Source organism: Spermophilus citellus (genome assembly GCF_964194105.1).
Source record: "Spermophilus citellus genome assembly, chromosome: 12".
Classification (NCBI taxonomy): Eukaryota; Metazoa; Chordata; class Mammalia; order Rodentia; family Sciuridae; genus Spermophilus; species Spermophilus citellus.
Genome location: NC_138198.1, coordinates 80,771,921 through 80,785,489, shown reverse-complemented (window position 1 = coordinate 80,785,489; position 13,569 = coordinate 80,771,921). Strand labels below are relative to the sequence as shown.

Below are 13,569 nucleotides of genomic sequence, written 5' to 3'. Positions count from 1 at the left end.
TCTTGTAGATGCAAATTATCACATGCTTTATATCGCATTTATTGAATTTCTCTTGCATTTTCTTTTCCACATAAATTTTAAGGTTCTAAGTATGTTTCTCTTCCTTTTTAGTGCAAACCAGTGGAATTACAGAGCTCAGCTATGCACTGCAAATGAACTAGGAATAGATAAGCTTCTAAGATGTAAAACACATTAAAAAGAAAACTACCTTCTGGAAGACAAATATACCGATGGCAATCTGGTGAATGAGAAGCTCGGAGCATCTATATAAATGACAATCTGTGTGATGTTTGAGAAATTTTTAGAAAAGTATAAAACTCAAATGTGCTGGATTTCCTTTTCAAATTGTTTAAAAAGCATCACTAAGTATTTCTGTAATCCTGGATAGAGGTGTTAAAAAAATCTCCTCAGACAAGAAATCAACCACAAACTCCAAATGCTTTGAACGTGCCCATTATCTCTTCAGATCAGAAGAAAATGCAGGCTGGACAGTCAGTATGTTTACAAAAGAGAACTATGTTGGGGCACAGTGGTGCATATCTGTAATTGCAGTGTTCTGGGAGGCTGACATAGGAGAACTGCAAGTTCGAGACCTGCGTCACCAACTTGGCAAGGCCCTGTCTCAGAGTAAAAAATAAAAAGGGCTGGGGATATAGCTCAGTCGCTAAGCCTCTCTGGGGTCAATCCCAGTACCAAAAAACAAACAAACAAAAAAACCCTCCAAAACAGAGAATGATTTAAACTTTTAACTTTCAAAAATGAATTAAATACTAAATTAGGTTTTATAGGACTAAACTATAAAATGATTTTCAATTGGTAATAGGTACATTCCTTGTATCTTATTCAACTCTTGTCTCTGATGAAGAGAAAAAAAAGTCCATTAAGGGAAGAAACCATCATGTCTCCATCTTTTTCTTTAATAAAAGGTAGCAAAGTCACAAATTAAAAGGTTTTAAGAAACCTTCTGTACTAATATTTAAAAAATTGTTTTTAGAACAATAGAACACAAATCTTTATTTTGTTTTTATTTATTTTTATGTGGTGCTGGGGATTGAACCCAGTGCCTCACACATGCTAGGCAAGCGCTCTACCCCTGAGCCATAACCCCAGCCCTGCTGTACTAATATTTTTAAGGAGACTTAGAGGACTATAATATTCCTTAGTAAAATAAATGAAAATTTACATGCCTGTAATCTCAGCTATTTGGGAGGCTGAGGCAGGAGGATATTAAGTTTGAGGTCAGCCTCAGCAATTTAGTGAGATCCAATCTCAAAATAAAAAAGACTGAGGATGTACCTCAGTGGTAAAACATCCCTAGGTTCAATCTCCAGTACCCACACCCCCCAAAATAAATAAAAATCTGCAATCTTAAAGAAATCAAAATATAGATATAGAAAAATTAGATAAATTTTATAGATATATAAAATTTAGATATAGAAAAACAAAAAGCACTTAACTATTATTAATATAAGCTTTTAATCTAAGTATCTTTGGCCATTATGTTTATATACAATTATTCTTCATAAAATTCAAATTAAAGTGAGGAAATCTGTTAATGTATCCATATTATACATGCTTGATAGAATTCCTTTAAAAATAGAACTAACAGCTTTAAATAACATTGCTATTAAACATTGTTTAATCTATTAAAACAGACATCAAAGCATATTTAAAGTTAATAAACACTTGTGTATAATAGAAAACAAATTTTCTTTTTGTCTCTTCTCAAGGGTCAAATAACGTTTTTTTGCCCTCACTACACTCTGTCCAAAACTCAGCTTTAGCAATTATCATACTACTCAGAGAACATTTTCTTGTCAAAGGTCTTTTTCTCTTCAGTACTGAGGACTAAACCCATGGGGACTTTACCACTGAGCTACACCCACTGGCCTATTTATTTATTTATTTATCTAACAATCAACAGGGTTTTACTAAGTTGCTAAGGCTGGCCTTGAACTTGCAATCCTCCTGCTTAAGCCTCCTGAGCTGAGGCAACTATAGGCATGTGCCACCCATGCCCAGTTTGTCAGAGATCTTTTAACATTTATAAATATATCAACTTCATTCTCCTTTTGTGTAAATCATGACTATGTAATGGTTGAAAAAATGATGAGAGTTCTCATTTCTAGAGGAGTTAAAATTTTTAACTCCATGGCTACTGTAACTAATAACATATATGTCAAGTTTGGACTAGTTTTTATTCTCTTTGCTTTTATCTTATCAAACAACCAGTCTCTTCTGCCAAGGCTTTTCAGCTTTCTTTCTTATCTTTCTCCCAAATTAGGCTCCAAAATCAGAGCTTACGTTGGCAGGGGATCTTTTGTACCTTAAGAAGTCTTCAGTCTTTCCTAGATGGCTGTTGCTAATTTACTCTTATATCTTGCTTGTATGAGAGATTCTAAAATAATTAAGAATGATAATTATGCTCTAAACTCAATATGTTTAATGATATTTAAGAAGCTGCTCTGTCAGGTCCACAGAGGACAGCTTTTGCATTTTGCCTCAAGGACCATTTCAGGTCAATTTTATTTAAATAAAAAACTGTCAACCATATGGAGAGGTTGCAGTAACTGTATTTACCATTTCAGGATGGGTGGAAATACACCCAGATGCCAAAACTGACACAACTGTCAGCAAAAGATTTTTAGAAGACTTCAAAGGATAACATTTGTAAAGTCCTTCATTTGGATTCAGCAAAAATAGTCAAACATTTAATTAGAATGAAAAATAATTAGAGTTAGTTAGAATAAAATTTAATTAGAATGAAAAATAAACCAACCCTAGAATTTAGACTAATTCAACTAAAGTGGTTGGATGGATTGCCTACATAGCTCATATGACAATCTTATGAAATCTATAATAAACAACAGACTCGGTTTTTCTCCTCAAGACACACTAAGAGAATGTCAATAAGGTTTCTGCTACTTCCCAGTGGCCATCCATAGAACAGTGATGTGCTAGATAACACTGTGTTAGAGAAAATCAAGTCAAATCATTTTCATCAAAGCTCTGAGAAGCTCTACCACTGATGCAGATGAGTGGCCCATTTCCAACCAAAAAGGTGTCATCTGTGCCATGTATCATTTCCTAACTCTCTCATGAAGAGTTTGACAGCATCCATACAACAAAATACAATGCTGAATAATAACATCCCCTTGGATGGGGTCATAAGCTCTATTAAAGCAGTGAAAGATCTAATCGTGCAATGCCAAACTACAACCAAACACATGCCTCATATTCTCTTTAGTACAATTCTCTCTGCTTTTCTTCCCCCTTCATATTTTAAGTTTAAAGTTTTTCAAAGTTGCATTTTACCCACCTCATGGTATTAACTAATGGAATTCCAGTGCTTATCCCTGAAAGGTCATGCTTTCCTAATTGCTGGTGACAGCCTGCCTTACAAAGCTTCAGAAAAGTACAACTATTAGAAAAGTTAGGTCTCATAAAGTGAATGAGAATGACACAAAAGCAGCAACCTGACATCGAGATGTCTCTGGAAATATTTAACCCTGCTGTTTTTTTCTTTTTTTGTGGTGTTGGGGATTGAACCCAGGGCCTTGTACATGCGAGGCAAGCACTCTACCAACCCTGCTGTTTTCTACCATTAAAATGTTCTTAGAAATGTTATCTGTAACTACAACAAAAATCTTTTGACATACAGTTTTGAATTGGCTGGTATGTCCTAAGAAATGTAACTTGTAACTCTTCAAAGTACATAATTCTTGGCTGTTTTGTAACTTTTTTGCACTGATAATATTATTTAATGCTACAGGTACCCTACCCCCTCAGCACCCTACCCCCCTTTCTACCAATGATGAGGATTGAACCCAGAATCTCACACACTCTAGGCAAGCACTCTACTGCTGAACTGTATCCCCAGTCCAATACTTCAGCTTTCTGAAAGGTAAGTTTCTTTGAGAAGGTTCTTTGTTAAGCAAGGAGAAGAGTTTTAGGGTTTTCTTTTCCTCTTCTACTAAGGGTAAAACAAGTTTGAGTTCTTAATTTAACTTAATTTATAGATTTGTTTCATTAAATTAATAATAGAGCTGTGTGTTTGTGTGTGTGTACCAGGGATTGAACCCAAGGGCGTTTAACCACTGAGCCACACCCCCACACCATTTTTATATTTTTTATTTTGAGACAAAAGTCTCACTAAGTTGCTTAGGGCCTCACTAAATTGCTGAGGCTAGCTTCAAACCTTCGATTATCCTTCCTCAGCCTCCTGAGCCACTAGGCATGCATCACCACACCTAGCTGTGTGTACATTTTTGACTTGCAAAGTTTTATTTTTTTCAGAGCTGGAGTTTAAAATTCAATCTTATCATCTGTCCTATTAGGTAAATAAATCGGTTTAAATTTTTTATTATTGATACAGTTAGACTTATTTCTACCCTAGTTTCTGCTCCTTTTGTCCTCCCTTACTACCATCTATTAGGTTTATAAGATAAATCTATATTCCTCGTGCCCTCTTTTTAATTTCTGTGCTGTTTCAGAGTGACAGGTTGTTTTTCTTTTGGTAGTTACCCTCTTAACAAATGTTCAAAGCCTAAGTTATTCAGTATTCCTTTCCTCCTCCTGAAGATTACATGAATTTCAGTGAGTTTAATCACTACGTATTTCTGCTTTCCCTTCTCTTATTACTATTGTCATTAAGTTCCACATTAATTTTAAAAATCAATTGTTATGACTTTTTTGTTTTTATAGTCAATAGTAAATTTACTGTCACATTTTTCAATTTTTGTGCTCACCATTGTTTTCTGTATCCCACTTCTTTCTTATGGGTTCAATTTCCTTCTTCCTGAAGGGCATCTTTTAGTAGTATTTTGAAAATGAGGACTGCTGAGTGGTAAGTTTTCCCAGTCTTTGAATAAAAATGTCTTTTTCTCATCCAGTCTGGAGGGCATTTAGCTGGGTATGAAATTCTAGAATCATAGCTATTTTTTTTCCTTAGCACTTATTTCTCCACTGTCTTCTAGTGTTGGTGGCTGATAAAAATTAGAAATCTGCTACAGTCAAATAACTGTTCCTTTACAGTGTATCTTTCTTTCTTTCAGTGGCAGTTTTTTTTTTTTTTTAATTTCCTTACAGTTACAACATGGTATACAGAAGTATGGATTTATCTTTCTTTCTTCTGCTGGATTAATTGTAGCACATTTTTAATCTGGGGACTTGAACTTCCTTCAATTCTTTTCAATAATTTCTATGCCATTCCTTCCATTTTGTTCTTTGGAAATCTTATTAGACAAATGTTGGTATTTCTCACTCTGTTCCAAGGTTTAACTGCTCTTTTCCTTAAAAAACAAAATCTGTTACACTGTGCTATATTCTGGATAAGAACATCACTATCTTCAATGCACTAGTTCTCTTTTCATCTGTGTCCAGTCTATACTTTAATTTTGTGTTGTACTTTGATTATAGTTTTCATTTCCAAGGCTCCCAATTAGGTGTCATCTTCAATAGTCTCACTGCATCTGCCTGTTTCTGTTTCCCAATTTGTTATTCTTTTTCAATGAACAAGAAAATCAGTTATCTCTGAGTATCCAAAACATTTATTAAGTCTTGGTCAGGTTGTATATTTCATCTGGAATAAATATATGCATATTCCAACAGGTGATTTTGCTGGTGATCTTTCAACTGGATTCTTTATAGATTTTTGAAATTCTAAATAATCAGCGAGTTTTGAATGAGCAGTTTTTCTTCTGTTAGCTTCTTTTTCCTATGTACAACCTCTCCTGTCTAGTGATTTTGCATTTGCTTCTACCAAGGCTCCAGGCCCAAGTCTGGAAACAGTTTTAATGATGACTTTTTGGAGCAGAATTTCAGGAGGTTTCATATATCCAGTCACCAACCAAGCAGATGAACACAAAAGTGTATCTTTGTTATCCTTAGGCCCATAACTTCCTGTAAGACCATAGGCCTTGGTAAAAGATTACTAATATTTTTTCTTAATTTCTTTTCAAAAGTAGATAAAATTCTACCCCAGCCCCCAGCTTCCAGCAGTGAATCTCGCTCTGGTTCCTGGTCTCACACTGAGCACATCTGGTCTCTGTTTGCAGTCAAATTCCTGGTGCCACCACCTGCTTTAGATAGAGTCCAATAGACTAAAGCTTCAGTTTCACTCATTACTTGGCATTTCTGGTCCATGACGATACTTATCTTGTTTCTGGAAGCCCCACTGTGTCTTTTTGGCATTCTCTTTTTTATATTTTACCTGTCATTGCTATGTGCTTGGAGCAAAGGGAGTGAGTTGAAACATAAACTCAATGTGCATTTTGACTAGAAAAAGTTACATAATCCCTTAGCATTGTATTTGAACAAAATTACTCATTAAGAAGTTTAAATAGAAACATTAGGAAACATTAAAACCCCTTATTTGTACCTAAGGATAAACTAATTACAAAATATTATTTTCATAAATGCATATTAAATCCTAATTTAAGGTTTAAAATGCATACACTTAAAAGCAATTAAGCTTCATTTACTCTAAAATAAGTCTACAAAACAGACTTAATGGAGAACCCCTTTCAGCTTTGAAATTAGTCCTATGTGTCCAAGGCAGAAATGAGACTTTTAAACTAATATTTGTCAGCTTTAACTAAAAGCAAGATAAGAAACAGTTCTATAGAACTTAAAAATGACTATCAGCTAGGAGGAGGAAAAAAAAAAGAAAACAAAAGTATTTATAATTATTTCAGTGAAAAAGAAAAGATTTATACCTTTTCACTTGTTAAAAATTTTGCAAAATACACATGTTCGCCTCCTGTTTTCAATTCTTCCATCTTTTTCCTAGAGGCCTGAGTATCATCTAATTTATAACTCTTGAAAACAGCTAAAACTTCTTCAGAATACTGAAAAGTAAAAATATCAGTTAGTTTTATTGGGCATTGTTATCAAAAATTTTCTAGTGCTTTTCTGTATAAAATACTTAGAATTTATTTCCAGTAAACCATATATGTATAATGTCAGGCACACTCTACAAGAAAAATTATGATAGCAAAATCATGGTAAAGACCATTTTGTATGAGATCTCACTATACTGTCAAAGTAGCGAAGAAGTTTCTCTTCCTGAAAAAATATGATTTCTTACAGTTTGAGAGAAAGGATGCTTTGAGAGTACAGTAGTCTCCTGGGATCCATTCATGGGTCTGTAACCAAATCTCAGGATGCTCCAGTTACTTATATAAAATAGTGAACTATTTGCATATAACCTATGAATACTTCCTGTATACTTTAAATCATGTCTAAATTTCTTATAATGCCTAATACAATGTAAATGCTATGAAAATATTCATTATAGTATATTGTTTAGGTAATGACAAGAAAAAAGTCTGTATGTGTTCAATACAGGTGCAATTTTCCCCCAAGTATTTTCAATCTATAGTTGGTTGAATTCATAGATGTGAAACCTACTGATCTGAAGGGGCTGACTGTACACAGAAATTTACCAGTGAAATTAATTGTTTAACCAGCTATGGAAATTCTCAAGCATTTCTTGTGCTAAGACTGTAACTAAACAAAACAATGATGTCAAGTTCTATCCAGCTAGAAGACAATTCCTTAATAATTTCTCGCTAACCACTTAATCTGAATTTGGATGGTACTATCCCCTCTAAATTATATTAAAAAATGAAAACTATTTTAAAAAAACTATTCAAAACACAGAACACACTCTGTGCTACTTTCAGAGCTACCTTCATATCCTGGATTTTGATTAGAACAAAAAAGGACAACTAATCTTTAGCAAACCTTTTCTGTAAAGGACTGAACAGTAATTAGGATAGGCTTCGTGGCCCATGATAGTGTCAGTTGCAACTACTCAGTTCTGCCAGTACAGTGCAAAAACCACCACAGATAAATGAGTGGTCATGGCTGCATTCCAACAAACCTTTGTTTCTAAAGCAGTTGGCTGATTTGGCCCTAGGCTGTAGTTTAAAGACCCCTTTTTAAATAGGATAGCTAAAATAATTTTGTGCAAAGACCAAATGTATTCTGAAAATGAAATAAACAATTTACGTTGATAATATCATTATACAAAAAAAAACCTTCAAAATTTTCATTACTAACTTTTATATTCCCAAGTCACTTTTAAGCCACTCCAAAAATCGGCAATTTAAATATTAATTTACAATTTACCTTCTGTATATTATATAATAGGCATAAAAATATTAGAGGCAAAATTCTATAATCAAAAGTATGCCAGACAAGATTAAGTTTTATCTCAGCCTTTAGATGTAAAGTAATGGGCTTTTGACAGTATGGAGATTCCTTGGAAAACTGGGAATGGAACCACCATTTGACCCAGCTATCCCACCTCTCGGTTTATATGCAAAGGGCTTAAAAACAGCATACTACAGTGACACGGCCACATCAATGTTTATAGCTGCACAATTCACAATAGCAAAATTGTGGAACCAACCTAGAAGCCTTTCAGTAGACGAATGGATAAAGAAAATGTGGTATATATACACGATGGAATATTACTGCATTTGCAGGTAAATGGATAGGAGAATATAATGCTAAGTGAAGTAAGCCAATCCAAAAAAAACAAATACTGAATGTTTTCTCTGAAATAAGGATGGTGATTCATAATGGGGATGGGGGAGTGGAACATGGGAGGAACAGGCCAACTTTAGATAGGGCAAAGGGGAGGGAGGGGGCATGGGGGTAGGAAAGATGGTGGAATGCGATGGACATCATTACCCTAAGTACATGTATGAAGACACGAATGGTGTGATTCTACTTTATATACAACCAGAGACATGAAAAATTGTGCTCTATATGTGTACTATGTGCATCGAATTCTGCAGTCATATAACAAATTAGAATACATACAATAAAAAAAATAAAATCTCCAATACTACTAAAAAAATGAGAGAGAGAAAAAAAATAATGGCCTTTTGATAATCTTTGACTAGCAACTTACCTTGAGAAAAGTTTTCCATGAAATCTTCTCATAGCATTGCACTGGGTTCCTGAAGTAATCCTGAAGTGACCAGAATTTTCTATATAGGTTGTAATCGATTGGAATGGAACTAATAAAATAAATGTTACATTAAATCATTTAAATTATTTTACAAATATGTAAATGTTTTTAACTCTACTTGTGTCACAAATTCTATGCAGAAGCTCATGAAAGCCATGGCCTCTTTCCTCAGAAATGTGCACATTCACAAATAATTATATACACTTTTGTCAGGGATGGTTACTGGGAACTGAACCCAGAGGTGCTCTACCATTGAACTACATCTGCATCTCTTTTTATTTTGTACACTGAAGAAGGGTCTCGTTAAGTTGCCGAGGCTGTCCTTGAACTTGCAATCTTCTTGCTTTAGCATCTTGAGTAGGTGGAATTAATTTGAACACACGGGTATTCTGAACACTATGTTTTCTGCTTCTCTTGCTGCTAAGGGAAAAATCAGTTGGGAGGACCCACATGGGCAACTTTTGAGCCACATTTTACCATCTGCCTTTTCTGCTTCCTTAAGACTCAAATGAGATGTAAAGGTGCCATGTTGTAATATATAAAAAAAGGCAAACACCAAAGTGTTGTAGAACAAGAAATTAGAAGACATTTGGGTTTCTAGACAACTTAAGTACTGCCCTCCAAGTCCTGAACTGCCTGGAATTTGGACATGGGAAAGAAATTTCTATATTGTTTAAACCAATGTTAATTACTTTGAACCTATGTTAAACACTACAGGCATTATATCTTAATATACTAAATTAATAAGTCCTAATGAGTCAAACACAGAAGATATACATCAAGATAGTAACATAAAAATAAGCCCTTTCCCGGTGACTTTATGGCATTATTAAGTCACATCTCATCAGGCCGTACAAATCTTTGGTGGTGAAAGACGTTTTTTTAATTTTTAAATTTACAATCAATCAATACATTATAAAATGTTTTAATCTTTAATGTTGAATAAAGCTTTCAGACTTTTTAACCCAAGAAATTATTTTTAGTAAAATCCTCTGTATCACTCAAAACAATCAATGAAATTTTTTTGTATTACTCATATCAAAAATGGCTTCTGGTATCATCATTGTATAATGGATGAGGAATCATCATGTATTTCATATTCTCAAATAGTCACAAAATTTTTCAACATTATTTCTACAGAATTAATTATCTATACGAACAGTTATGGACTATTTTATTCCATTCTTTCAAAATAAACTTAAATAAGCTGAATCTATTTCACTCAGCTTCATGTCCACAAAAATATTCCAAGTAAGATTATAATTTTGTATGGGAAACAAAGTTGGTTTAGTCATCTACAACAGAATCATTATGTTAAGAACTACGTTCTTGATTCTGACCAATAAAAGGAAGTAAATTCATCCCCTAGTCTTCATCTTTTGGAAAGATACACTTAAAATTACTTTTTCAGATATCAGGGGCACATGAGGGGAAATATTATAGTGCTTTTAAAAGATTATGCTAAATAACAGCATGCCAGGCCACAGTGGCACATGCCTGTAATCTCAGTAGCTCAGGAGGCTGAGGCAGGAGGATTTTGAGTTTAAATCCAGCCTCACAATTTAGCAAGGCCCTAAGTAACTCAGTGAGATCCTGTCTCTAAAGAAAATATAAACAAGGACTGGGGATGTGGCTCAGTGTCCCTGGGTTCAAACCCTGGTAGTGTGCGCACACGCGCAAGCACGTACACACACACACACACATACACACACACACACACACCAGCATAATTTTTACCACATACTTATTAACACATTTTTTGGGTGCGGGGCAGGGGTTAATGTTTGAAAGTCTATAAAATGCTTTAGTTTTTTTTTGTATATAAATAAGGAGATTAGAATAGAAATGTATAAAACTACTATAAGCCTAAAATTAGTTTTCTACAAAAGTTTGAAAAGATAGGGCAAGAAATAGTGGTCACAAAGTTCATGCACTTAACTGATTTACAACAATAAGATTATACCTCTGAGTTTTCTATGGGTAGAAGAGACACAGTAAAAACAATTTCCAAAACATGAAAGGAAATTGGAAAATGAAAAAGCATTATACAAATTATTTGTATCCATGAAATACCAAGAACCAATATTTGTATACATTTAATAATGAATATTTTTTAAACAAAACTGCTTTTAGAGATTATCTCTGTGTATATATATATATACATATATAAATATATACACATATATATGTATATATATATATATATATATATATATATATATACACATATATACTCAGAGATTACTCAGAGATTAAGACAGAATATAATAAATACATCTTGAAATAAAATATGAGGAAAGTTTGAAGAAAAATGAAAGGCAACCTCTTACAGAGAGAATCACATGGCAACCTCTTACAGAGAGAATCACATAACCATTTTGTCACTTTTTTGTCTCAACTGGTAGAAGTTCACATCTAATTTAATGCTTGACAACAATAACAATCTTATTTCAAGCTGCTAATCAATTTACTTGTAAAGATTTCTGATTTATCCCTTTATCTTTAATTGGCTTGGTATATATTTGAAGTTCCATAGAATCTATTTTATTTTTTATTTTTTGTGGTGCTGGTGATCCAACTCTCAGGCACTTCTGTATGCTAGACAAGGGCTCTACTACCAATCTATAACTCCAGCCTCAGAATCAATTTTAAGGTAGTACTAATATATGAATATGCTACTAATTATTAGTATTATGCTAATAGTATGCTATTAGTATTAGCATACTAATATATTCATATATATTAATACATAGTCCTTATATATGTATTAATATATTAGGAAATTTTCATAACTGAGATGCTAATATATTTTTAATCCCCCCTCCCATTGATAGCTATATTTCCTGTTAGATGCCTTCCTCTTTTCCTTCATGGATAGATAAGTTTTTTCAAAGAATTGTCTAAACTCTATGTTACCACTTTATCAGTTTTCATTCATTCTTCAACCCACTGCAATTTCTTTCACCTTTACCATTCCACAAAAATTTTTGGACTTTCTTATCCACATCAAGAATATGTAGCTATTATACTTGTAAACAGTAACAAATTAGAAGTGACAGTTACTATCTAAAACTGAATGTCTAAAGCTGGGCACAGTGAAATGCAATTGTAGTTCCAACTGCTGAGGAAGCTGAGGCAGGAGGATCACTTGAGCCTAGGAGTAGCCTGGGTAACACACCTCAAAAGAAAAAAAAGAAAAACAGGAAGAAAGAAAAAAGGCATAGCTATTTTACCAAAAATAAAACTTGATTAAAAAAAAAAAAAACTATTGAGCTATTTTATAGGACTTTACATGTTGGAATTTTAATACAAAAAATTGTATTGATGTCTTTTTGAGTCAAATGTGAAACAGACTTCATGTTGTAGATGTCCTGCTTTGTAAATCATAGTGCTTAATACCATATACTGATATACCCACTAAGTAATTCCCCACACACTTTGCTCATTCAAAAAGTAGTTGACTGCAATAGACAGATGGGAAGCGGTGTGCTGGGTCCTCTCTAAGGGATTATTCTGTAGTTGGCACTAATCTATGACCTTAACTAATAGAGTTGAATTGTCTCCACAGGCCTAGGCAGCATCCAACCAGCTGTGTCTTGGGGCCCTGTTTATTCTGGTCCACTCTATTATCCATAATGCACATGAACAAATAGGTTTCTAAAAAACTACTATAGCTGCTGGGTGTGGTGATGTACATGTGAATCCCAACAATGCTGGAGACTGAGGCAGAAAGGTTGCAAGTTTGAAGCCAGGTCAAAGACCATGTCTCAAAAAAGGGCTGGGAATGTAGCTCTGTAGTAGAGCATCCCTGGGTTCAATTCCCATGTCCCCCAAAACAAACATCATCAACAACAAAAAACTGTAGTTAATAGCTAGCTACAAAACACTGGATGGACACTGTTCTAAGTGCATTATATTTTCCACTTTACGTAATGTCAACAATTACAGTAATAACAATAACCTAGTGCCTTAGCAGGCCTTTTCTGATCATCAGCTTATTTAATACTCTCAACAACTACAGTGAGTTGGTGGCATTATAATATTTTAAAGATACGGAAATTTGAGTTGTAGGGAGATTAAGTAATTTGCTCAAGGAAATTGGGAAGTATTGCAGTTAAGCCTGGAACTACACTACTTCTAGATATTGCTGTTGGGTTTGTGTCTGAATTTGAAATTTGGGATGCCAGGAATACGTATCTTTCTGTGCAGATAAAGCAGTTCCCTCTTCATCATCTTGATGATAACAATGCAGATTTTTTCAATTACAACTCAGATACCTACAAGAGTGCTAGTGAAAGTAAGTTTTCCTACATAGTTTCCTTTTTCTCTTCCTCACTGTTTCTAACTAGCCACAGTGAAGAAATTATTTGGAAGAAAGGCTCAAGGATACAGGGATGAGAAAAGACATAGTAATAAGAGACAGAAGGGGAGAGAGGATGTTATTGTCTCTTCCATTTCATAAAACATCAGTGTAATACCCACAGGTATCAGGTCTTCAAGTTGAATGGAAGGGGACATGCTCTTAGGTTGCCACTGACTGGCTTTTCAAATGCTAGGAATAAGCATAAAGTAGGCACAATTCCAAA

The 13,569-nt window shown here is 34.1% G+C and overlaps 1 protein-coding gene across 1 annotated transcript in view; it reads right to left on the bottom strand.

The window, feature by feature from the left end:
• THOC1 (THO complex subunit 1) overlaps positions 1-13,569 on the bottom strand; it is a 50,363-nt gene that overhangs the window by 24,299 nt on the left and 12,495 nt on the right. The window contains exons 10-11 of the mRNA XM_081263164.1: positions 8,924-9,032; positions 6,717-6,848 (exon numbers count right to left, since the gene is read on the bottom strand). Of these exons, the coding sequence (XP_081119290.1) occupies positions 6,717-6,848; positions 8,924-9,032 (241 nt within the window). The remainder of the gene's footprint in view (positions 1-6,716; positions 6,849-8,923; positions 9,033-13,569) is intronic.